Raw genomic sequence first — 27,967 nt, 5'->3', positions numbered from 1 at the left:
TACAAGTGGGGAGAGCATAAACACTGAGTCATCAGTATGGGAGGAGGACATGGACAGGCAGACAGATAAATAATGAGGAAATACACAGGCTGATGATAAACACGTGGTCAAATGCCACAAAATGTGATTGACGCTGTGTTGTGTGTCTACTCCAGTGTATACTATGACTTTTTGAGAAATGATTATCAATTTGACCGCATGGTATCAGCATATTAGGAGAGTTTTACATCTGATGAATGCATACAATTATTTTGAAGTATGTTAAAGTTTGTCACGGACGTGCGGTTAATCTTCAGTCTGTACTTGACCTGTGGTCAACAGAGAGAGCTGTAACCAATGTCACGTTGTACAACATGGACAAATGTGGACCTGAGATGATGAATTTTCTCCAATAAGTCTAAAACATACACTGCTGGAATAAAAATGTACCAGTGAGACGACGGTGTTTTGCTCAGCTTCACTAAATAGACTCTGTAGACCGCCGGATGTAATAGTTCTTCCTCTAGTAGCCCAGGAGTATTATTCACAGTACATAGCATTTACGTTGCCATAATGACTATATATAGCCCTGAGAAAAACATACTTTGTCTTTTTTTGCAAAAATATAAGTGGCAGGGTTTGCAGAATGCACAAAAATAGGACAGAGTTAAAAATAAATAAAAAATGTTCCTTTGAGTCGTTCATTGCAGTTTCAGGGGGTTGCAATCATTTGAAGTGTTACTTATATCATTATTAAACCTGTTGCCTTGCTTCCAATCTTTGACACTGGATAGATCACATCACTTTCAGCCTGTCTTGGGTAATAATTTCACTGAGAAGGTTCAACTGTGGTCAATCTGTTTGTGAGCTGCTGCTAAGCTTACAGAGGAAATACGATACACCGAGGAATAAGAACAAAACCACAACATTTGGCATACTCTCTTCTCCTTTTTAGCAAGATACTAAACAAAAGCAGTCTCATGTGGTGCAAGCACAATTTGAAAGGGAATAACACACTGAACAGGATTCATATTGTTCAAATCATGTTGCACTCCGCAGTCTCAACAATTACTGATCTGATGGCAGTGAAGAGGAGCCTGGCATTGAAAAATGGACATTTTGTCATATTAACTGTTTAACACCTGGAAAAAAAAACATTCAGCGGAGTAAAGCCTTGACATTAAATAACACAATTGTACAGAACTAAATCGATGTATTATGTAGCCTGTGTGTTCTATTTTATAGCTTTAAGAGACAAGCCTCATACTCAACACTAAATAGCTGCTGTTGGCTTCATTTCATCCACTGACAATGACTAATTTATCCACGGGTGTTTATCATCATATCCGTCTAGTGACAGTGGCTAAGGGCAGATGGGTATGAGAGTCATAAATATAAATTAATTTGAGAGAAACCCACACTCACAAGTCAGCAGCTATGATGCTAAATGAGAAAGATGTTCAAGGGTCTCCCAGCAGCTCCATTATTCACTTCCTACACATAAGGAATATGGCTCATTGTTCTTTTTTAAAAGTGCTGTTGGAGATGTTGATTAGTTCTAAAATATGGGGAGAAACCCCCCTTGGAGATATTTATTTTCTTCAGAAAGACAGATGAAAGAGATGGTGGTTGAGAGATTAATTGGTGAGGCTTGCCTGGACATAACATCTGGATATCAGCGCTCTATATGGTGGAAACCTGCTGAAAACATGAAAGAAACTAGAAATACCACTTTGTAGTTGTATGGCTCCACCAACCTGTGAAGTTGCAGTTTACATCCATGTCAAACAAACACAGGACTCTGGGCCAGGAGACCACTGTTCGTGTCCCGTGTGGAACTAAAAGCTAATGTTGGAATTGTGTCACGTCATTTGGTAGTACAGTGAGTCGTTATTCAATCAAATTAACATCAACCACACGCTTTTTTCCTGAACCTAACGAAGTCCTTTTGTTGCCTAAACCTAACTTGGGGTTACATGACAGCTCGAGAATGGAAGTAAAAATCGATCAGCCCGAGGGTTCGGTGTTCAGTGACAACCTGTCAGTGTCTTTGAGTTTCACTGCTTTAGTTGACGGTGCAAATCAGCCACGCTTCGTTCACAGGGTGGCACTGTCCATCATTAGAGGAGAGGGTGTACTTCTGCAAACATCGGATGTGAGAACGATCGCGGGGAGAGAACAGTGAGTGAGAGAGAGAGAGGTGTATCCTAAAACCGCAGAGCTGTTGAGTCTATTAACGTCTTAGAAGTGCAAGTGCCAAAAGGGTTCCTGGCAACTGCTGAATGGAGCTTAACATAATCATATTATAGTTGCTGTAGTTTTGTCTCTTAACATAACAAATGACCTTTGAATTCTTGTTCTATGTAATATTCATTAGCTTTTTTTCTGTCGCGCATTATCTTGTTCTGACCCGTTGCTGCCAGATTAATACCAATAATCATGTTTCTTTACATGGTATCTTGTATAACTATGTCCTCAACTTATTTCTACAGTTAGGCTCAAATGCAGATGTTTGATGCACCAAAATAATCTGAGTCGCTCAACAACTCCGTCTCAGTGTCAAGATATTTGAGAGTCGCCACAGTGATGGTGAATGTTTGTCCCCCAGTCTGCAGCAAGTCGGCTGATCCTTTGAGGCGCACAATCTGATCTGAGACTTTAATATCAGACGGTAACGCAACATGCACAGGTGTAACATTCCAGACAAGCATCTCACAATAACGCTATGCAGGGGTGACGGCTATCAGCTCGCTGTAATGTCAGCTTCAAGCAACGTAATGTTTTTATTGATAATGTCAAAGTGGAATTTCATTTGTCAGGTTCATGCGGCTCAACATCCCACCTCTCCGTGTGTGTGTGTGTGTGTGTGTGTGTGTGTGAGAGAAACTACGCTGTGGAATCTGCTTTGTCATGTTGTTGCGGTTGAGTGCTCGCTGCTTAAGGACCAAACAACTCAGCAGGAGCTCCGACACTGAGAAGCAACCCTTTTTATGGAAATCATTATAAGGCGGGAGACGCGTCTGCTTCCGTGCGTGCGGCGACAGGAGGGCGTGGGTGTTTAAAGGGCATTGAAAATTCGGAAAAAGCAGCAGAGTTTAAATGGTGACAGATCATTGCAACGGTTACTTGACTCACGGCGAAGAAGAAGTCAAGCCTTCAGTTTGGAGTCATCGGATCACCAATTTCATGCATTTCTCTTCATAATTCTGACGATATATTTAATTCCAAATCTAAAATAAGATAATCCTTTATGAGTCCCAAAGTGGGGACATTCACAGGAGTACAGCAGCATAGTGGACAGTGCAAACAAGAGACAGTAACAAAATACAAGATCAATACAAGTATTAAAAACAAGTAAAAAATCCACAATAACTAAAATATTATATGTACAGACAGAGTTTCTGATGTTTGCATGCTTTCAAACTTCTATGATTTTCAATGCTACAGCACTGTGGGGAACATTTTTTCCTTTTTTTCTGCTTTCCATCTCCTAAAATGTCAGTTTATTTTGGCATTGTCTAGAAGTTTACTGAGTTGGCAAGCGATTTGATCATCCACCTTCACTTTGCTGCAAAGCACCGTTTGTGCTTTGCATTGTGTGCCATCAAATGGATACACCTGGAGTTGGTATACTTATTTTCATACTTTTAAAATCAATAACACAACTCTCAGAAACAAACAGCCTGCTTTAAATGTGGCAGCGGCCACAGGTTATCATTTGCAGTCTGTAATGTGGCCACAATCGGGACACGCTGAACTCTTTCCAGCAATCCCACACGTCCACCCTTCACCTCCGGCGGAGGCAGTTTTTGGAACAGTCGTCTCGCATTTTGACATTGTCAATCTCATTTTGTAAATAGGATCGACTGGGGTTACATTCAAACTGCCAGGGGTGGACCGGGAGGTCGAGCTGATAAACGAATTCAAAGTGAATATATATTTTCTGTGAGGAGATGAAGGTGATGACGCAGGTGATGACGCAGGTGGTTCGAGAGCCCTCCGGAGGAGCCACTGCTCGCTGTCAATGGACGTCTCGGTGGCCTTTCGTCACGTTATTCTAAAGGACAGCTGTCTACTGACAAATAAATATGTACCCCTTAGTCCCATTGGGGTCACTGCAATCAATGCCTCTCTGAGGACCGCCTGTCGCCTTAGATGTCTGGGTAAAAGCGCACTTCAGTGAATGAAGTGGAGTGGCTCACGTAGGCTCAACAGGAGTTCTTGCCATCTGAAGGGCGAGGAAGGTGGCGCCCATTGATTGGGGGTCACAACTTGACACGCCTTGACCGCAGCTGCAAGAAAAAAGTAAAATCTCCCCTCCTCTGACGAGAGGTCCCTTTTGTTCCGACGCCGCACAACAAAGTGCGCAGAAACTGTACAAATGAACTGCAGGCGTCCTCTGGAAAACAGACGTTCCTGTCGGAGGCGCCTGCAACAGAGCGCCATATGTTCTCGCTGAGATAAAACGGAAGGAATGAGGTACCCCCTGTAGATAAATACTCATCAGACCAGAGTATTGGCTGCTGCGTCTCCAGATTATTCCATCATTTACTGGCAGTGCCAGGCGCCGTCCTGCAGCCCCAGATATCCTCTGACGAGCTTGGACCCCGGCGAGGCTGGAAACTGGCTCAAAGGAAATCCTTCCGCATCCCTGGAAGGGGCGCATATGTCTTATTTTCCGTCTGCTCGGCCATTTAATTGTCAGTCTTGTTTTATGGAGCTGTCAGGACGATACCAGCGCCATCATTTCAATGCAGTTTTCGGTTTTGCTCATAAAAAGGTCTTAAATATTACAGCGCTGGATGTGCTCATTTGGTCCCACCATCATATTTTCTTGCCTTTCTTTATATTTGTACATAGTAGTTAAATGTTTATGCCTACCTCTGTTCTACTTTGCTGTCCATGTTTATATTTGTAATTTTTTTGTTTATTTGTATATTCCACATGCAAGAAATTTGTCAAAGTCCTTCTATGCGTACGCATTCATGGCCAACGAAGCTGATTCTGATTGTCTCGCTTTTATGTGTATTGTGTGTGTAGAGCTGCCCTCAAAGTGCGTGACCCCCTTCAATATCTGCTTTTGAAGATCTGGGTGTGTCAGATATTTGAAGAGAATCCACGGATGTGGACGTTGTTTGCCGATTTAAAAAAAAAAAGAAAGGCGCTGCACTGAAAGGTCTGACTGAAGTCACGGATCAGCCGTCAGCCAGGCATGCAGTATTCATGAAGCCGGTACTTTCTGTTTGCATGCTGTGATGCACAGGCAGCCATGCTGTTCACATGGCCCCAGTGAAAATTAAATTAGAAGCATCCCCCCCCGAAGTCTTCCACGTGGCACATTGGGGTGTTCAACGGCCTCCAATGCAGCCGCCTCACACGCTAACAAAGAGTAGTTCATGCCCTGATGAAGATTGAATAAAAGCTATTCGATAACAGACTTTGGTTTAGTCGCTTCAGAGATCAGTACTGCACTCTGGTTGGAGATGGAGGAAGGCGAGATTAAACCATCTGTGCAGATGCGAGATGAGCAGAGGATACGGGCCCTTTTTGACTGATGTGATTACGTTGTCACGCAACTGCTGCTATCTGCTGGTGTGTGTGTTGCCAGTCAAAGCCCCCATCAATCACAAGATCACGTGCCGCCTGTTCTTCGTGGCCCACTTGGCATTCATGGTGACTCTCAGATATTTACTGCCGATGCATTTAGTCACATCCAGCAAAAAACAACAACTCACAAACGTCACAGTAAAAATGACGTTCGTATGCAGATTCTCCGCACCAGAGTGAGCACCTGCATATTGCAATCAGAGCTAAATTATGCACAAAATATTTATTTCACACACACATTGTGTTGTTTCCAGGAACAGACTAACGCTGCAGCAACAATACCAGGATTGTCAGCCCCCTCTCTGCCCGCCGAACAATCACATGCGACATGGTGTGTATCTGTCGGGAGCAATATTTGCACCATTGTGTGACAGCGTTAGATTGTGCACAAACAATAACACGGAGGATTGCTTCACCAGCCACACCGTGCAGTGCCTTTGTTTGTTAGAGTTACGACCCACCCAGTCGTACCGTGTCTCAAGTGGGGATACCTCAACGAACTGGAGCCTGATACCAGAGAGGTACTGGTCGCTGGTTTGTGAAGCTAATGGAAATAGGTTGTAGGTTGTGGGTTGTGGGTTGTGTTTCTAGCCTCTCGCCAAAATGAAATAAAGCAAAGATCTGTAAATCTTTATCTTGTATAAAATCGGTTGCATAGAACTTTGTCTGAATTTATAGTAACAAGCACGAAGTCAACCTTCTCAGAATATAATAATTGACAAGAATACATGTAGAAAAAGTCAGCCCATGTATATTTGTAATCTGATTACTCTGTATTTGTATGCACGCATGTAATCAGTGTATAGCTGGAAATATTTATTATTTTTTTCTCTGTAATTTTACTTGAAGCATTTTGCGCTAAAAGGTCTGAATTTAGAAAACACTTTTCGTTTGTCAAGTATTTCATTCACACAGCAGCAAAGACAAATACTATTTTACATGTAATTATTTCATACAGACTATTTATTTATTGAATTATCGTAAAACATGCTGTGTGTATCGTGATAGAGTATATTGTTATAGAGATGACCTATATCAGGATTGGAGATTGTTTTGGGCATATCGCCCAGCCCTACTTTGATATTTTACCGTGGATTACATACAGCCTTTTAGCTGTCATTAAAATGTCAGTGCGAGCTCAGAACATTATTCACAAAAATAAACTATTACGTTTTTGACCGGGTGAATATGCGGCTTGATGTGTGTATATATGGATAGATATCTACTTTATAAATATCCACACGCAAGATAATTAATATGTCGCCTAATATCCTTTCCATCACCACGATGTATATTATAGTGTCATGGCGACAGCAGAGCTGTCAGACACCTCATCTCGATAATGTGAACCCCAATTAGTGGCACCGCGCCAGAGAGAAGAGGGTGACATCAACATGACATCACAGGCATGAGACTGCTGCAGGTGCCCGAGGGAGGAAGAATGACGCCAACCACCTATATCACCTTACTCATTCTGTATATCTTGTTTTGGTGACGTTTCTTTGCTTTAATGTGTTCTCCACTTAAAATCAGACAGACTTACAGAAGAAGGAAAACTGGTGCACAGGCAGAGTGCAATGGGCCTCTCTCCGTCCACAAAAGCTCTGCAGAACTCTCCTGCTCTCCGTCTCCTCACTAATGCGCTGTGATCTTCCTTTCAGGTCCTTCAGACAGCCCTTTGCTTTCTGCCAGATAAATCTTTGATAGACTTAAAACCACCCTCTTCTCTCATTTATTCCCCTCTCCTTGTTTAAATATAAATGTAAATGTTTTCAGCAGAGGCTGCTAAGTGTTAAAGTTACATGTTTTTTTGTGTTATTTATTTTAAATAGCATTTAATAGTTTGAAATTACAGGATGAATCCGTCTTCCCTCAAAGGATGGAAGACATTTTCAAGCTAGTATTTAATCATTTTCAGTTTTACCGTCCAAAGTCGGTCTGTCCATGTCTTTGGGTGATTTAGCCTCCTCCGGCATCTCCACACAGCCGAACAGTAGGGGGCACAATGCACCTTTAACGCTGGTTCGTGGTCCGCCATCAAACGTGGGTCTAAGGAGGCTCTTTGAAATTGACTGCCCACCTTCCCCCCTTCCAATGTTGTAATAATGAAGGCATAATTTGTTCATCAAATTGTCTGAAATAACAGAACACATTGATTGCTGTCTTGTGTAGTCACCCCCCAAAGGCCCATTCTGAGCCAGGAAAAGCCCCGCAGAGAGACACGACGGTAAATAGTTTGTTCCGTTTGTCAGATCACTGCTGCTTATCTAAAAAAGTCCTGAGAACAATCAATCTCTTGTGCTATTCTCTGTTTTTCAAGTGAAGACACACTAGCACTGTAGCTCGTTTGTGGGGCTGTAAGTGGATACTAACAAGGTGCTGATTGGTGTATCAGCATCATTTTAACGATTATGTAATGATATGAAAACATGAAATTAACAGCGAAGGGAGATTTTGGACAACTCTGTTCGAATATACAGATCCGCCGGTTGACCTTTGCGCCATCACAGAGCGCCCTGCTTTAATTAAAACCTGAAACATTCAAACACAGCGAGTGATTAGCACCATTACTGCACTTCTTGCCGGAGGTATCGCTCCATCTATCGCTCCATCTGCTCTAACTGTTGGCCCGCCGGAGGGCCATGACTGGAATGCCAAATATGTATCTCTGCAGCAAGAAGAGTTAGGATTCTGCAGTGCAAACAAAACCACCTTTACCTGTCAAAAAAGAAGTTCTCGTCACTGTCTCAACAGATTGCCGTTGACAGCTGGGTGAGCTCATACTCATTAAGTAACACAGAGGATCTGATGTAACTATCATGTGGGCTATGAAACCGGGGTTAAAGGCAATGCAATGTGATATGCGGCTTGCATGCCGGAGGAAAGGATGGAGGGAGACGGGAGTCTCGGTAGAGTTACAAAGAGCTGGAACTCTGTCAGAGGTTTCTTTAAATTAGCCCCGTGATACCTCCAGCAGCCCCGGCAGTGACTTACGACATGTCTGAATTATCTATTTCCATATCTACATGCGCACGCATCATGTCGCTATTGCCCCTGAACCAGCGGTGTAGACGTAAGCAGCATGTAAGCGTATGACCGTCCCCATCTAGCTACTGTGAATTCTTCATATTTCAACTTATTATGAGATCAAAACTGTTCCGGCACTCTATTTTTTTTTCTTGTCAGTCGAATTAACTGGTTCAACGTTTCGTCTTCTTCAGAATGCAGCTTGTCAAAAAGCCTTAAAAGGGAAATCTTCCTGAACTACAGCTGCCCTCTTCCAAGTGCTACTGTGTCTTTTTTTTACTACTCGTTGCAGAGAGTTGAAGCCAAGCTCCTTTTTAAACTCATAATCAGTGCGGAGGATCTTTCTGCTGCCTCAGTGGCAATCCAGACGGCTTTTGTTTTCGTATCCCCCCCCCCCCCACCAATCATTCCTGGGAGACTGAGCTCTTTGCTGAGTGAGCTGCCTGTAAATCAGCTACATTACATCCCCACTTCAACACTACAGCACCGGGTGCTCCGAGCCTTCCTCTCATGGGCTCCCACCACCAAGTGGAGTGACCACATAACCCCCCCCTCCCCCAAAATAGTTTCTGTTTTCAGGATTTTGTATCAGCCCCCCAAATGAAGGAGTAAAGGGATCTTTCTAGAGCCGGGGTTTTGCGTCACGTAGGAACAAAACATTGAAGTTAGGGCTGTACCCGAATCAGGATGTTTTGATTCAAATCAGACTTGGCTGTTCAATTGGAAGACTTGGCTATCCGTAGACCAGAATCCTGTGTACAGAGCGCCTCACTGTTCAGACTGCTGATTCAACGTGTACCCTTTTCTTTCATCTGCATTTTCTGTGGCGTGTGAAGTCTACAAGCCGCTCGTATTTCCCGATGCTTCGCATTCCCTCGCCGACCTGACCTGCATGTACCGTTAATTCATCTAGCAGGAAGCACATAAACAGGCTATTTAAATGAGCCCTGCCCTTTTCCCCCTCCTCGTTTGTCCAGCACGCATTCATTATCCCTCCCCCTATCCATGAACACAAAGCAGCAGAAGTGAAATGAACTTGCTTAAAAGCTTTCGTGTATAAAAGAGGTGTTCATATGAAAAGGCAGCTCAAACCCCCGAGAGCACAAGATCATTGTTAATCCGGTTAGGTCGGAAGTAATATTTTATTATTCGTCCTATCCATTTAAGTAATGGGATTCTGCTCGCTGCAGCCAAGCACTACATTCAGAGGAACCTGTTGTCAACTCGGGTTGGGAGGTGCTGGATTAATGTAAGTTGTGTAAGATATTACACACGTTTTGAGAGACTCACAGGATGAACAGTCAGAGATATGGTATGCGCCAATATGCTGCAGAGACTCTGCTAAATGCTCTCAGCTGAGAGGGAAACTACGGTATTTGTGATGCTGGTGGACTCCGGGGAATACAGACTTTTAGTCACTCCAAATGTTTCGTTTCTCTAATAGAGAACACTGAAGATGTTCAACCGGATTTTGAAAGTCTCTGTGAAAGAAAAACTAATGTACAGATGTGTTCAGTATAGTTTAAATGTGTGGGCACCTCGTCTTCTATCTATGCAGTGAGGGGATTTGAAGGACTGTCTCTTTCAGCGTCTTCTCGAATTCAAGGAGAGTCCGGGCGTATGGAGAGTCGCTCCCACTGAGATGCAGTGGATGCCCACAGCAGGTGAAGAGGCTGATAAGGAGGAGACTGACAAGGTCGTGTCCCGCTGGACACATTTGTAACTCCCACTGGTGACCATTGGTGTCTTTTGAACCTGTCAGGTTTCCAGCTTGACACCATCGTCTCACATCCTGTATCGGATCTCCTATGGAGCTTTGGTTTCTCTATCATTTCTAAGGATTTCATTTGTACGGTGGTTTCAAAAAGGATTTGCAGAAACACTGAAAACAAAAACCTGTCGTACTATTCCTTGAAAGAATGCAACAACTATCTTTACTATAGATTCATCGACAGATTATTTGGTAAATCGTTTAGAGAAAAGGCCTTTATGCAACGTTGTGATTCATTTGCATGTCAATATATTTTTCCTACCGTTTCCGTCATGACAATTTTCGCATGACTATTACGTGGAAAAAAAGCGATTTTTCTTCTTTTTTTTCACGAAACAATGTTGATTTTCCGGACATTGTTTGGAACGGCCTTATTTAAAATGACACTATAGTGTACATTAACTAACGAACACGGCAAACTTTATTACTCCTTTCAACCTTTGACAAAGCCAGAGCATACCAGGTCTTACCTTTCACAATAAAAGCCCTCGACTAATTTCTGGTTGTTTTCGTCACGCCCCTGTTGTGCAATTGGTCTTAAGGAAACGTCATCATTATTATTAATATTGTTATTGAGATAGATGCTTCACAAGATATCTGTATGATTTTAGTTGAATCAAAAGTTCCTTGTGCAAAACACCACCAACCTGTTTCTACAAATTGGAAATTACAAGAGAAGCATAAATAATTCACTCGCCAGAATGAAGACACTAAACTGCTTCTAGCAACATATGCAAATTATTCATAACGCCTGTAGGTGGGCAGACACGATGCGCTTTGTAGTGCAGATTCGCACTCACTGCAGGTTATGGTGTCCAAACCCGCGTGACTTTGTGATGCGTCTGATTAGGGTCTCGAGGTGAAATGCTGAACGTCACTGAAACACGCTGAGTGAACTTCTGTTGTTCGTTGAAGCATGTTTCAGGGTTGCTGCTCTGCAGGCGAGGAGATAAGGTATTCTCATCACATGCTGCGTCAGTGAGTTAAAGTAACTAAAGTGGACTTGGAACGCAGATAAATAGCTTGAAGGTTTTTGGTATTTAGATCTCTTCTGTGATAAAAAAAAATCTCTTTAACCATTAAGTCTCAAGTGTTGCCAATTTGAGCATGAAAAAAACCAATGTTGTGGATTTTTAAGATTGAAGGGCAGATCTATATATTTTAGTGTTTGAATGTGACGACTGTTGGTCACATATGGTGCATTTTTGATATTCATATCCACTTGCATTTAAATCAAAATAAGCAATGTTGACTGTACGATGCGGCGATATGGCAACACAGCTTTGGTAGAAGAAGAGGAACTCATTTGTGAGCCTGATCTCACAGGAAATGTATTCTATATACAAATGAATGTATTTGAATAAAGTTTATTTTTGTTACCACGCCATCAAAAGCATCTTCCTCGATAACGCTGAGAACATCTACGCTATCTTGGAGATTGCTGCCTTGTAAACAACCTTGTGTATGTATTTCCAGCTAAGCCTGCCATCAACGCCCTCATAACAATTATTTTACAAAGAAGGAATTTAACACTCACATATTGTTCGATTAAGATCTCTCCAAGAAAGGCATGTGTTCCATGTGCACACTATCAAAGGTGCTGCTGTGATGTTGTTTAGTAATCCTGTTGGTGCAGATGAGGACATGGACACATTTCAACAGATTTGGAGCACGGACTGTCCATTTGCCTATCTTTAACAGTATCCTGGAGGTATAATCCCAAAACCCCCGCATTCATCCTCCGGGGACTTTGGTAAAGCTCATTAAATAAAGTGTCAATCCACACACCTGTCATCAAATGCTAATTTTGCTAAACACGCCAGGGAGGTTGCGTGGTGAAACACATTCAACATCTGAGGTGAGTTTTGTGAATGCAACTCCAGACGCATAACGCAGCTACAAACAGCAACACTGTGAGTTCTGACGTCAATCTTACGGATAGATCAGCTCTACCCAATGTCCCCAATAAGCTCCACAGTCCCCCAATTTACACCGTTTATTCAGTATACCAAAGGGCTGCAGTGCAACTGTGCCCCTATTCGACAGATTATAAGATTAGAGACAAGTCAGGACAGCAAGCGAGCCGAGGGAGAGCTCTGGATCTGTGTGAACCGACGACACCGATCTGCACGTAGACACACACCATCACCACCTTGTCATTGTGATAAAACGTCAAGGAGCATTTTAATAGTGGCAACTAATTGCAGCTGCTGGGATTGTAATTCCCCCACAGTGCATGCACTATATGCTTGTATAAGAGAACTGTGTTGTGTATGTTTTAACGCACGCATGCAGCCCTGTGTGTTTTTTGTGACTATTCAAATCTTGCCTTTTGTATATAAACTACGGTTCTCTCCTTTACTGTTTCGGGGTGTGGGAGCTTCAGGAGGGGGGACGGGGGGAAACGGTGCTTTGCAGAGAAATTGACATTCGCTGGAGTGTGCCCCCCTCCTGTCATTTTGTCAACACCATCACTGTGTGGAGCTCAGCCAAGCGAGACGTCTGACAGACGGGAGTGGTGGACTTCAGCAACATAACACCCTCTCGCTGCCCTCTCTGTGCTCGGCGGTGAGGGTTCAATGCACATGTGTGCACACAAGGAAGAAAGAGAGACCATGTTTTGTAACCTCGGACATCCTCTTTTTTTCTCCGGTAGTTTGAAGTTGTCTTGAGCGAAACAAAAAATAAATCCGGGACACGGATTGATCAGAGAGATGCAATCAGCAAGAGGTTGAACTGCATGAGTGCGTTTCCATCTGTTGCCAAATAGTAAACCTGACACTAAAAATTGATTGGCAAGTGACAAAACCCCTTTTATCCAGAAGCATCGCCCGGAAAGACTCATTCAGGGTCAAGAATTATGACTCTGTGTGCCACAGGATGTTTTTTTTTGTAATGCCAGGCTCACGAAGGAGAGACATCTGATTGGAGAATTGACAAACGGCTAATGTGATGCCATAAATGCACAGTAAAATCTAAATTCCGACAAAGGCAAAAAATATGGTTCTAATTTAAATCTGGCCTTAGTTTCATAGTGGCCACAAATCCGTGCTCTTCGCATTTCCTCAAGACACCGTTTTGTCTTGTGCAGTGAGTCAGCGTGAGTCTCAAAAGTGCCATTAAATGCTGACATCTGCATAAAATCCTCAATCAAAACACAAAGCAAAAGCATTGGATTCAAACAGCGTGTGTCACTGCTGAAATCCTGCCCCTTTCTACACACACACACACATACACACACACACCCCCCCCGAACAACACACTTATCAGTCAGGTGTCATGGCGAAACACTGGAAAAACAGGGCGATAGGGGACTCGAATGGAACCAGCACTTGTCAGACAGGCTGGATCCTGACACCAGAATATGCTGAGGAAATGATTCGATAAACATAGCAGAATCCGCCCGGGCGTCTTCGAGGAGGTGTGCTGGCGGCTGATAAAGGATTCAGATTTATGTAGCCTTCACCAAAAGAAGGAGGTATTATGTTTCTTGAAAAATGGTACATTGGAGCTCGGCTGTGATGTACAGTATAGTCAGCAGAGAGCACCGAACGAACACGGAGGGGTTAATAAAAGGCAGGAAATGAAAAACAAGCACCGGTTTGGCAGCTCTATGTTGATATCTTTGGGAATCAATTTCAGCTCTTGAACATCAGTTTAGCTTTGTTTGCCCTTGAATATTGACAGTGCATCGCTATTAGACGCAGGGCTTTTTTTCCAACATGTCATATACCATGAGTGCCTTTGCAGGTACTCTAGCTGGTTTGTATATTAGAGGAAAGAGCTTAATAATCAAGTGGGCGACTCACATCAAATATGTTTTGTTGAATTATGCTCAAGACCACTGACAGCTGTGGAGTCAATTCTGGCAGCTCAGACACTCATCCAACCAGTGCTCTCAACACTGATCAGACCTCAATTACTCAACGACATGGTACCTACGCGAAGGATGATACTTAGTCCGCTGTACCGCACCAAATTAATTTCAAATTTGGTTCATTCTCATCTGCAATAACCCATGTGGTTGGAGAGAGCTTGAAATGGATCACAACAGCACAGAAACCAAACTATAGCAGAAAGGGACTAATCTGATGCAGTGCCGCTGGCTTGAAACAGCCTGTTCTGCAGTAATGGGATGGGGACACAGATCCCCCTGAATGCTGCAAGAAAGCAAATCCCCGCCCCTCATTGTGCTGTGTGCAAACAGCTGTATGCAGCAGGTTTTGGTGCTTGTTCAATTGCCTTTACAAAAGCGGCTCTGTTAGGCGACAGCAATGTTTAGGGTGTAACAAAAGGAATGTCGTCACAAACAGTGCCATAGCGTATACCAAGGCACTGTATCTATTCCTGTATAATCTCTGGTTATTTCTTACCGAATAGTTTGAACTGATGTCCTAACACAGAGGTTCTTTCAGCCATCAGAATACCTGGACAGCACAACAGTTATCAGCTGTGACTGCCGTATGAGCCCTAATATGCCTTGCTCCGAGGCTATGGCCGTATTGCATACCTTTGCTTACCTCTCTTCACAAATAGCCCCGGCAACATAAAATTCAGAACCCACGTCAATGGACAACGACAAATATGAATTGAATGACTGAATTACAATGAATACAATAAATATGAAACTCGTCATTATAAGATAATACGTCAAAAGTAAGTCACGGCAAAGCTAGGTTGTTGAGCCAAGTAGTCCTATATGCACAGCAGCAACACGAGAGGATCAGTCTTTTCAATGAAAAACCTGAAACATCACAAGACAAAGAACCAGTGAAAATGTGGGGTGGAGGTTTGGGGGGTCCACCCCCAAGACATAAAACTATTATATATCATTTTGGACCATTATTATAAATAACGCCTTATAGCATAACATAACTTGCTTGAATATGTTTAATATTTACACATATCTCAGTCTTCATCCAAAGATTTCATTATTCCGGCAATGTTTACCATGTAACTCATATTCTGCAGGTATCAATAGAGCAGATTCAACCTCTAAATAATGTTTCATTTTGTAAATGCATTTACCTAGAACCTGGATTCTGAAGTCCATTCCCGATGATAGTTCTGCCTCTTTTACCCAGTAACGTGTCAGTGTTGGAGAGAACATGCTCTCATATGAACTGCTCGTCCTGTATCTTAGATATCACCCCCACTGAGCTCTTCAAAAAGGTATTTTCCACCGTTAGCCATGTTACTATATATATTGCAATTGTCTTGGCTTTGGTTCTTTTCCAGACAGTTCTAAGCATGTCGTTTATCACCCATCGCTAACGAAGCATAATTTGGACCCCCTGTCCTTAAGTAACCACAGACCAATCTCCAAATTGTCTTTTTTTTTAATCTACGGTTCTGGAGAAAGTCATTTCATCTCAACTGATATATTTTATAAATATTGTAAGTGTTTTTAATAGTTTCCAGTCTGATTTTAGAGCACCTCATAGTATAGAGACGGCTCTCGTTAAGATTACTAATGACCTCTAATCACCTCTGTGTGCTGACTGCACACAGAGGTGACTGCTCAATTGTAGCTCTTTTAGATTCAAGCGCTGCCTTGAACACAGTGGATTATAGTATCCTCTCACTTGGGAAGGCATCAAGGGCTCGGCTCTTGGCTTACTACACTCATACCTCTCCAACAGCACTGTTTTTGTTGCTCCCGGTAACTCTACTTCCTCAACGGCTTAGTTGAGTTGTGGTGTCCCTCAAGGCTCCGTTCTTGGTCTCCTTCTGTTCTCTGTACATGCTGCCTCTTGGACAGGTTATTCAAAATCATGCTGGGCTTCACCATTTCTTATGACACTTGGTTAAATATGCCATTACAACTCACAGATCCCAGCTATCTCATATTAAATCCTAGATGTCCCAGAATGTACTTAAATCCAATGAAAGAGCGAATTCCATCAGCTCCTTTGGTGCCAATCTTTTAGGGTTGTCAAATAACATTAAGCAGGCTGTAAGGAATCTTGAGGTTATATTTTATACTAACCTCTATTCCAATAATCATGTCAAACATGTTGTTAAGTCAAGTTACTTCCGGCGGAAGCTAATCTTTAAAATTAAGTATTTTGTATCAACTGTTGATTTCTAAAAAGTTTCTATTTCTATTCTCGTCTTGATTATTGCGGTGCACTGTACTCAGGTATCAGCCCTGTGCTTGCCTCGCTGCACTTGCTCCCTGCTAGTTTTCAAATTAATTTTAAAAATGTATTGCTCACTGTTGAGGGCTGAAACAGCCTTGCTCCTCAATACATCTCTGATTTATTGACCTGGTATATGCCCCCTCGACCATCAAGATCCACAGATGGAGCCCTGCTGGTAAGTCCCAGGTCCCGGTTTGTGACAAAGGGGGATCAGGCTTTTGCTGTTGGAGGCCCCCCAATATGGAGCTCTCTGCCTACTGAACTCAGACGCTGTAGGTATTAAGCTTCTTTGAAATCGGTTTCTCTTCATATTATACCGTTTTTACTTCTCTTAATTGATCCACCTCTGTGCTGGTGTCCTTTGGCCTTATTCTCATTTCATGTGCCACATGGTTATATTTACTTTAGTGTGTAAAATTGTTCAGACAGGTGCTGTATATATACATGCACATCCCACTTGAACCGTCAATAGGCTATCATTTGGAATCCATTACCAAGCACTGAATGTACATTATCCTTTACTTTATATAGATTTGGAGGATTTTTCTCAGAGATGAACAAAAGACAGGCATCTTTCAAATGCTGCCGTGGCTTTTAAAATGTAGATAAATCAGAACACATTTTGAATGATGGGGAAACTAACGACAGATCGGAATACCAATGAACGCTTTCACAAAACAGAGCAGTCTCAACGGACATAAACAACAGAAGTAGAGAAAAGACAAACGCTGTGACACAATAAATATATGAATAAAAAGGACCAACCACTGAGCGCTCGCCATGTTTTTCTTACATGATCTAAGCATCGTGGGTAAACCTGTATTATTCACGAGTCTCTTCTTCTGTTCAATCCAAAACCAATAACTTCACATCATTTGATCCCTCTAATATTCTGCGAATAATGTCTCTGAGCACTTTGGTTCATTCCAGTCAGCCAATTAAAACTGCAGCAAAGAATGAAATCGGCGAATGGATTGATTGCTGGTGGCAGCTTGATTAGAGAAGTAGTCTGTGACTGAGAGAGGAATCCCAAGAAACTTAAGGCTGAGAAAAAAAGAAATGTGTGGAAGGTGAACACGTAACCCCCCCAATTCTACCCCCTGGTGACTGTAGAGCAAGCACCAAAGTAACTGCTTCAGTGGAGCTGTTCAATGGAAGACCATGTGATCTGTGAAGGGCAGCTCCACATGTAAATAAGTGTAACTGAATGAATGCGAAACATGGCGTTGCTGGGAAACACTGTCTGCATAGCAACTCTGTTAAATAAAAGTTTTTTAAAAATAAACCCGATAGCGGCTGGGAGGCAAAGAGATGAAAATCATTCCAAGGTAACGTTTTCAGCTCCCTCAGACTGACTGACAATGGATTTTATATAATGTTGAAGACTTGTGGAAGAGAAAATGTCTCAATGGGGATTCTAATGTCAAATATCATGAGAGTGTGTTTGCAATGCCCAAACTGTCCAGGATCACAAAGAAATGTTAACAAACTACGTTTTTGGTCAATATATATATATATATTTGTATTGATAGTTGCACTAAACTTGCTCGCAGAGAAACAAAATTGTATTCTGCTCATGTCATTCAGTTCCTACATATAAATGAGGTGTTTTCCTTGAGCTAACTGTTGTAAATCATTTTTAATAACTGTTTATGTCAATTTTAAAAGAATTCTTTTGAAACAGCCTAAAAATATAATTTAGTATCATTCGGTAATTTGACTGCGATGATCAGCGTCATCATTTAAATCATTTAAATTCTATGTCAGCGTGTCTCATGCTATTAAAACTCTGGCTTGATTAAAATACTGAATGATTCAGCACTGGAGCAAAATACTCCTTTGGAATATTAAAATAGTGTATAGTAGTAGCAGTTTTCAAGTGTCTGCTCATACCCAATACGTCCAATGACACATGTACATCTTTGTATAACACAATGTGCCACAACCCTCATCTTACTTGTAGACTTTGCATCTATGTATTATTATTCCTATTAGTAATAATTATGCTGTGGTGAATGCGGTTAAAAGAAAATTTAAATGATTGCCTTGCAGTAATGTTTGTCCGAAATGTCATTGCTTACATTTGTGTAGAATTGTCCAAAAAGTTATGACCAAAAAGCATGTTTTGTGAGGCCACAGTGACAACCGAACAGTTTAACACTTTAACCTTGATTCCAAGACATTTGTGCCAGATGTAATGAACTTCCCTCCAGGCCTTCCTGAGAAATCCTGTTTGGACTGAGAACCCGAAAACATGAGGAATTTGAGAATGAAGAAGCATCAAGACGTGTCAAGAACCATTCTGTACTAGAAACGTAGAACTATGTTGAAAGGAAAATAAAATTGCTGCCTTGATATTCTGGGCCTCCGATTTTCAGTAGAGAAGACTTAACGTTACAGCTTTAACAATGATTGATTGGTCGATCTACAGTGAAATGAATCAACAACTACTTTAATAAGGTTTGAGGTTGAATTTGTAATCAGTTTATCGTCATTTCTTGAGCAAAAGTGCTAAATATCCTCTGGTTCCAGCTTCTCCAATACAAGGATTTGCAGATTTCTCAGTTTGGCGTCATTGTAAACTCAGTATATTTGGGTTTTGGACTGTTGGTGGAACAAAACAAGACATTTTATGGCATCAACAAAGGCTCTGGGAAAATGATGGCGGGTATTTCTCACAGTTCTGTCACTTTATAAACCAAGCGATTAATCAAACAATAATCAGCAGATGAATACTTCATGAAAATAATGAGTAGCTGCAGCTCCAGTAGTAATCAGAATCATTGTTATGACCATGTGGACTGATTCAGACGTCAATAACTTCATGTCTAAACTGTTCGACCGGCATCGGAAAGTACAAATAAAAAGACCCTATCTAAATCATGCAAACTGGATGAAATCATACAAAGAGTGGGAGTTAAATACACGTTGACTTAAATCGAAATGCCAAGACTGACATCTCCATTTAAGAACATATGAAAGGCCACGAACGTCAGTCCACATACATGAGCAATTATCTGATGCATTCTCCTCCAGCTTCTGATGGAATAGCTGCTCGGCAGACAATGACAGAGGCATTTGATATGCGGCGCTCAGCTGTTGTTTATTACGGCTATGCATCTCAGTCTCCACTGTAAAACAAAACGCCAAGCCTTCAACTAATGACTCATCACTGACGGAACATGAGCATCATGTTTACAGGGCCTGAGCAATTACGTGCCTGCCAATTACAACAGAGACTGCGACAACTCAACGCCAATATTAATACTGACAGCAGCAAAGGAGTGGAATAAATAAAGTGCTGGTTGATACAGCAATAAAGATTCACATCAGAACTATAGCTTGCTTAAATCAGCAGCTATATGCAATGTGAGTTGCATAGAGACACAACGAGTAGAAACTCTACCAGAGAGTGTTTTAGCATCTTTCAGCTCTTTGTTTTAGTTCACCAGATTGCAAACTCAGCTCTCAACCTTGTTCCCAGGGGCAGCGAGCAGCTGTTTTCAGAAAGAAAGCTCTCAAAAGCCACTCTACCTACCTGCCCAGCAGCACAATTCAAGAGATAAAGTTGCAAGTGAACATCGAGCAAGCTAAAGAGCTAAATATGTTCTTTGATAACGGAGACCAGAGCAGAGCCAAAAGGGTAGTAAACATTTGTCGGGTGCCCGAGAACCAATACAAAGGTCAAATGGTGGGCAAAGGTCTCTGTGACATCACAAAACAACGTTTCTAGGTTACCGGTGTTAACGGTGGCAGGAGGGCATCGTCCTGGAAGTTAACATTGGTAGCTCCGTCAGCACTGTTACCCGTCTGTCTTTTAGCTGTTGATGATGTGAAGGCAAGTTTGTTGTAATTTAGTTTGAAGCCTTTAAAATTAAATTTAATGGCAGGTCTGATAGGATTCAACTGTGAAAGTCAAGAAAACATTATACTCACTGTTAAACCCTTAACAAATGAACTATTACTGTAAAAAATACCTATTGTAATTTGTGATGACACCCTCCATCGTACCATCCCAGACATGCTCCTTTTTTACACCAAGCAAATATTCAGTTTGTCGTATTGCCACATTACAAGATGATGCTATTCAGCGATAAAAACCTTGTGTTCCAAGAAGCGCGATAACAAAGTAATCTACGACACACTCGCTCAGTGTTGGAAGAGCAAATAACTGCTGTCATTCCAAATCTTCTTCTGAGAGCAATGTGAGCGGGACAGTACCGGAAATGTGGCCCTGAATATGAAATGTCTGGCCACTCTTCACCTCGCGCTGATCGTGGTGCGTTTAATTACTTTCTCATTTCTAGGAGCCGCACAAGGTTCTGTTTATTGTGGCCCACTTCATTCCTGGCATGTGTTCAATGCGGTTGCCATGGTGTGACCATTATGCAGTGTATTTTGAATTTCAATTATCTGGATCTGATTTCTTTGCCGAGGACGTTACAGGGCTGCCAAATACCATTTTCTCCCATCTTGAGGAGACCACACACTCCGGGAAGTCATATTTGTAATGACGCTTTACCGTAGATGACATTTGACGGCATGAAATACAGAGTGCGGATGTGACATCGTGCCAATTTTATTAGATTTTCTTTTTTTAACTTCCACACATCCAGATGGTTTATGTTGCACCGGCCCAATCGTGACAGAGATCACTGCCGCTGCAAAATTAAAAGTCACTCGGAGGTCGCCCTTGCGCGGTAATTAAACAGAAGCCCATCTTGTAAGGTGGCCCGCAACTCCGATTGGACACTTTAAACCACTTTCCACCAAACTGCTGCTCTGCAAAATGCATAAATGTTTACACAAGGGTGTCCACTCAGACACGCTTCCACGATGTCTTGGGGTATAATTAAAGCACCAGTTCATTTAGATAACGATGGAGGCTCTCACTCAATAGCAATCGAGGCGAATGGCCACACAGGCGCACTTAAAGGGAGAAAATATAGGAGAGCTTTTGTTTTTCACCCGAGGGCTAAACAATGCCCAGGGATAAGAGGCGGATTATTTCCATTTGGTCATGACCCTGCTCACCATTTACACTCCATCAGTGTGTAGATTGACATTGATCAATAGTTAGGTCTAATTCCACATCAGTTCCACGCTCGACCTCTTGTCGATTCTCAGTTTCCCGATGCGGGAGACAATATTTGTGAACCGCTCGACTCTGTACGTTTCCTCTCGGCCTTATTATGAAGTGAAACAAAAGTCAGCCCGCGAGTGCTCGTTCAATGAGACATCATGTGGAGTTTCTCGCCGCCACTGTACATCATGTTTCGATTCAACCGCCGTCACTCACGAGAACGTATTGATCGGATGCAAATGATGATCCGCGGCATGTTTTCAACTCAGCGAACATGTGACGGATTGAGACAAAAGAAGGCGTGCGCCGTTGTGATGAATGAAGGGGGGGCCGAGCAGCTTTCAGCAGTCTCATAAATGAGACGCTTTCTGTGATAAATAAACCTAAATAATCGTGGCCTGTTTCTACCCGCATTGAGGTGAAATGATGACATGATATTTGGTGCGACTGCTGAAAGTGTCCCGAATGGATAAAAGGACATTATCCTGCTATGACAAAAGTGGCGGCCGGCCAATAGAGGGCACCCACCTTGAGCCACAAAAAAAAAAAAAAAAAAATTAAAAATTAATTTTTTTAAATAATATTAATAAATTATACAAATTTGATTTTGAGCGATGCAATATACCCAGTAATATTTGTAAAATAGGATATCTGCACAAAATAAATGCTTTTCCGCTGGTGCACGTCTCTACTGCGCGTGCACGTGCTGGGGCCAGATCGATTTGGCCCAAGGAAGACGGGTCTAATAAGCAGCTTAGCCAATCACTGATTAAATAAATAAATGAGTGACTTAGAATTTAGCCAATCAGCGCCCTAAAAAAGTATTTTTCTCCCGGAGTGCCCGTGTCTAGTTCTCATCTCGCGTGGTCACCGGCTTGCGGTAAAGAAACACGAGGAGGTGGATAAAAACCGGCACATTTTATCAAAAATAATTGATTGTGTCAAGTTTTGTTGGGGTTTTGAGTTGGCTTTGCGTGTGCATGACGAGACTGACTCCTCGGACAACCCTGGCGTGTTCAAGGGACTGGTGGGTTTTGTTGCGTCCCTCGACGATGTGCTGGAGGAGCACCTGGAGACAGCCAGCGTTTTTAAAGGGACGTCGAAGACTGTACAAAATGAGCTGTTGGACTGCATGCTGTCGGGTGTAAGGGATTACATTCTGGAGGAAGTAAAGAACGCTGATTTTATCGCCATTCAAGCAGACGGACATTTCCACCCACTCGATGCTAACGGTAACGTACAAGAGCGTTTTAATGCTCTGGCTCTGCTCTCCATGGAGAAGGAACTTGTCAGGGACATGCGTGACTTCAATAAGAAGGTCATTGAGAGGTTTGCCACTCAGAAGAGCAAAGTTCCTTTACAAATAACTGTCATAAAAACATGCAGGTTTCCTCACCGCACTGATTGGGTGTTTCTCCAACAAACACGGTTCATAGGGGCATCTTAAAATATACTTGTTCTGTTAGACTATATATGATATTTATATTTTATTATAATATATTCATGCTATTTACATTGTAGATTTATGATTATATGGTATTTATATATCATATACTGAATAGTATTATGTGATATATATATATTAATATACTGAATTGTATGAATAAGATGTCCTTATTATGTCAGTGTTGGAATAAATGATAACAATGTAACTGCAAAGTACTAATGCGTTTTTGATACCTTTTTTTTTTGCATTGAATTACACTATTTGCTGAAATTGATTGGATGGCCCGACCCAAAAAAAAATCCACCAGCCGCCACTGCTATAAGGAAACAGCCCACGGTCAGCAACACCCCGTAGGCTTTATTATAATCCTGTCGGCGTCATTAACTGTTGCATCTCATAAAAAATCATCCTTCTCATGTCTGACCCTCTGTAACGTGAAAGAGAGACTCCATTTAATTCACAATATGCTCATATCCACCGGCAGATATTAAGATAAAGCGATACGGCTGCGTCTGCGCTCTATGTATAATGCAAGGCTCTCTGTAGTCCTTTTAATAGCCGTCCAAAATACTCATAAATATTTGATGTTGTGGAGATCCCACCAGATATCACGGTTGCCAAGAGGAGCCCGCTAAGGTACGAGACGTCAAAGACGGTGTCAATAAAATGTGTCATATATGTTCCAGGAAAACGCCCTGAAAGGGAATATTTAAAAAGTGTTAAGACTGTGGAGCAGTTTGATCTGTTTGGAGAAGAGAAAACAAGCAAAATGCAGAAGAGCAGCATTACTGTAGTAGTAGTAGCCCCCCCCCCGCAACCCTGACATACCTCACGGGACTAGCGTCGTGGCGGCCTTGTGTTCTGGCTGAGTGCCAATTGATTTCCGTAATGACACACGGCCTTGAACCCTTATTACGTAGCCTATGAGTAATCCACTCTATTCATTCAAATGAAATCCATCTTAATCAAGCACTTATATGAGCAGCAAAAGTAACATGTTAAACATTTTACAGAGATGGTGAAAACACAATGTATGTCCAGCATCCATTATGGCACGGAGAAAGACTCTCGAGAAGCCTTTTGGATTTGATGGCTGTAAAACAGAATCAAGCGCAGACCAAAGCATTCAAACATTCACATTTGAATGCTTCCTGTTTCATTAGTTCTGCGTTCCTTAAGGCGACTCTATCAGGTCACACAGTGGAGGTTCACTTGTGAAATGGATCCTCTCATGCACCACCGATGTGATGATAGTGAATGGAGCAAAGCGAGGCAGAGCAATGGACGAGACAGCTGGAGTCACTATTCATTTCGCTGCTGCCAGCGCACCTAGCAGTCAGCCTGCTCAGCGTTACACTATTACAGCAAGAAATGAGGATGTCACAAATGATAAGCCCTCGACTTCCAGGATAACGACAAAAATATGACGGTCTAAGGAGCCAATGGGCTCAAAAAAAAAGAAAAACAAAAGGTTCGGGTGGCTCAAAAGCAGCGCTCCCCCAGCTTTGCTTGTGGTGTTGGTGATCTGAAAAGAAATATACGTCTGAAATTTGAGTTTGGAATAAGGTACCTTCAACAAAAAGCGTAGCAAATGTCAAGAATTGTGCACTGCTGATCTGACCTGGTCAGCAACAAAAGAAAACTATCTTACATGTCCCCAGCAGAACCCCTCTAGGGCGGGGCTGGATCAAAAGACAACATAGAGCAGGATAAGTAGTCGATAATTACCGCTGGATGTTAAAAGCAGAGCTAATTCCGGGTGATTGAAGGGGAGCCGAAATATCAACCACTGCAGGAGGAGTGGAACAATGACGGAGCGGACAAGTGATCAACTAGTTTGACCTTTTTACTGAATCCAACCACGGATGCTTGTAGTGATGAAATAACATTTAGCTGTCCCTGTAGATGCCATATATATATATATATATATATATATATATATATATATATATATATATATATATATATATATATATATACACACACACATACATACATGAGTGTATGAGTGTAACAATTACAACATTTTAGTTTTACTTTACTTTTTCTTGATGACAATGACGACAACTGAGAAAACTCCACAGAAAAAGCTCCGGAAAACACATGAATATTTAATACCCCAAATTACAGCCTCAAAAGTGACTGGAGCTCAATCAACAGAGGAAGAGATGTAAAAAAAGCAACTTGTTTCACTAACTTGCAATCAGAGCATATTCATTCGTTGAATTCCCCCAAATTGTTGTCATTATTTTCTCCATGACAACATTTTAAGATTAGCTGGTCATAGCTTGCGCTTCCTGTGGGCAGATGAGGCAGATGTTGTTTTGCAGATCTGTTGAGAATCTGGCACGTTTTGTTTTTCTCCCTATTTCAGGTCAGAGAGGTACCACTGCCTGGTACCCCTATGCCCTTAACAAAATACAGCCTTCTGAGTGGAGTTAAGAAACAAACTCGTAAAACACTGATGATATGGTAATTACTTTTCATGACATCCCCCCCCCCCCCCCCCTCAAGACGTAGCATACAATCTGTGCTGACCTGCCAAATTACCAGCGCAATGCCTCCCTCTCCAATTAGTGCACCGAAAGATCACCTCGAAGTGCTGATGATGCCTGCACACAATTTAAAAATAAACCCCGGGACACAGTATTTTAATTAATCCAATATCAACGAGCGCTTTATTACTTCCATAGCTTCAAAAGAAAAAGGTAGCTTCTCCGTGTGCACAATCAAAACAACAAGACAGGCTGGACGTTTCCAAAGCCGTAGCCTGAAGGTTCTTTATGTATTTGCCATATGTGATGTAATTCACTGACTACCATACTGCTAAAGGTTAACACGTCAATACAGCCCCTAGTTATATGACTCATACTTCATCAGTGTGCCTATATCTGACATTGATAAATGAGTATGACGTAGGGAATAACCTTGTTTTCTTCCTTTGCAAACGTTTATCTTCTCTCAGTCATGAGGCAGAAGAAAGAACTCACATAGTAGCCAGCCATGTGTTTGGCCACAATGGAGGAAAATTAGATTCTTCTCTATTTAACAGAGTTAAAAGCCATTGTTCTCGCATTCCTCAGCAACTGCGTTCAGCTAATTCCCCTCATAAAAGATTAAAACAGAATCCCAAATGTTTGGGTTTTTTTGGGGTCCACTGAGGAGAAACGGGAAAAGGCAAGTTGTCTAAGGCATGCCTCCCTGCGTGTGATGTCTCCATGGCAGAGTCAAAGCCTTGGTTTCCATTAAGGCACTGGTGTCAGCCACTGGCGGAGAAGAAGGATGATTTTATCAATGATTTAATTAATCATCATTCTCCCCATTCTTCGCGTTCCCTCTTACTCAGTCTCCTTGCCCGTCACTCTTCCAAAGCCTGACATCCCACGCACACACATATATGGATATAGATGGAGACACACACACACCTGCTCTTTTTCAAGACACTGCAACACAAGTAGCCTTGTCCTTCCTCCCGGTTTCCCCCCTCGACTTCAACTTGCTGCCCTACCAGACCAGCACGCAGCAAAAGTCCCCAAAAAAGCAATGTCACCACTATTCAGGAGGGAGGCATCGCATTCAGCGCGGCCACAAAAGGACAACTGTCTCTCATCCTGCACAGAACTAAGAAAGATAATAGCCTATAGTTGAATAGATTAAGAACAAAAAAGCTCTTGCTTCCTCCTTTCAAGTCTTTCAGTCCCCCAACATGCTGAGCCTCTGCCCTGGACGGATTTCAGCATTTGGCAGGACGGAGCAGACCTTCAGATCAGGGATCTAAGATTGCCAACAGCGCGCTTTAGAACCTATACACCTTTATTCCAGAGTCTCGAGCCGGGTGAAACTGACAAAAACAACAAAACCTCTTCCCCCTCATTGATCTCTTACCTGGTGTTGAGGCTCAAAGCTGGACAGAAAAGCAGTAAGCAGATAGCTTGGATGAATTTCATAGCTGTCTCACACTCCCGTTCCTTCTCCCTTCTCAGATGCTTTTTGCCTTCCCCGCCGTGTGTGTGTCTCTCTCTCTGACTCTCTCTCCCTGACTCTCTAGCTCTCCCACTGGCCGCCTGGGTTTTGTTAGCACACTCCTACACACACACACACACACACAGGCGCACGCAGACACACAAGCGGCGAGGCAGACAAATGCAACGCAGGGGCTCGGGCGAAGAGGGAGGATCTCTGGCTTTAAATAACACAGGGACACGGACCGACTCGCTAATGGAAAAGCAGCGGGTGGGGCGGAAATCAAGAGAAGGAGATGTGGGACCGATATGATGTCAGCGGCCGCTCAGCATCAGCTATTGGTGTGAGAGGCATTCTTGTCAGTGTTTGGTGCCGGTTAACCAGATTGGAAACATCTTGTCAGCTAATTAAATACGTGACGAATCAAGGAACCTCATCATACTGATGCAGAAATTATACTGAACTCCAGCATTCTCATGCATTGATAATTTATTGCTAACATTCCGTACAATGGTCCTCTATGGCAAAATGTCTTCCGGCAGACACATTAACATCGGCGTGGGGTTCAGTAAATGTATTCATACCCTGCACAAACAAATATCCTCGCTAGCAAGAAGTCAATGCAGACTAAAAAAAAAAGGTTTTTGGTCTCAAGTGAGCAAAATATGTTAATGAAATTCATAACGTAAAATCCATTTGTTGACGGAACAAGATGTGGATATTTTCCTCACATTATGGCATAATCTGTTTGCAGGGGTTGAAATCCAGTGTGGTAAAGTGAGACATACGGCTGTCACTCATGTAAATCCACCATACCCGGTCAACGACGGACAAATGGAAATGTGTAGTGATGAAATCATGCCGTCCCCCGGCCTTAACCGCTGGCAACGCTCGCCCCGTGAATCGCTCTGAAATTCGAGGCTAACTTCATGAAAGTAAGAACAAAA

General features: G+C 42.4%; 1 protein-coding gene across 1 annotated transcript in view; it reads right to left on the bottom strand.

Moving 5' to 3' along the window:
- The window catches only part of luzp2 (leucine zipper protein 2), a 137,624-nt gene extending 110,608 nt beyond the window's left edge, over window positions 1-27,016 (bottom strand). The window contains exon 1 of the mRNA XM_079289378.1: window positions 26,943-27,016. Within this exon, the coding sequence (XP_079145504.1) occupies window positions 26,943-27,004 (62 nt within the window). The 5' untranslated portion in view covers window positions 27,005-27,016. The remainder of the gene's footprint in view (window positions 1-26,942) is intronic.
- Window positions 27,017-27,967: the final 951 nt, after the last annotated feature.

The sequence above is a fragment of the Melanostigma gelatinosum genome, assembly GCF_949748355.1.
Source record: "Melanostigma gelatinosum genome assembly, chromosome: 2".
NCBI lineage: Eukaryota > Metazoa > Chordata > Actinopteri > Perciformes > Zoarcidae > Melanostigma > Melanostigma gelatinosum.
Note: the sequence above shows the minus strand (reverse complement) of the source record. Positions and strands in the feature narration are given on the sequence as shown.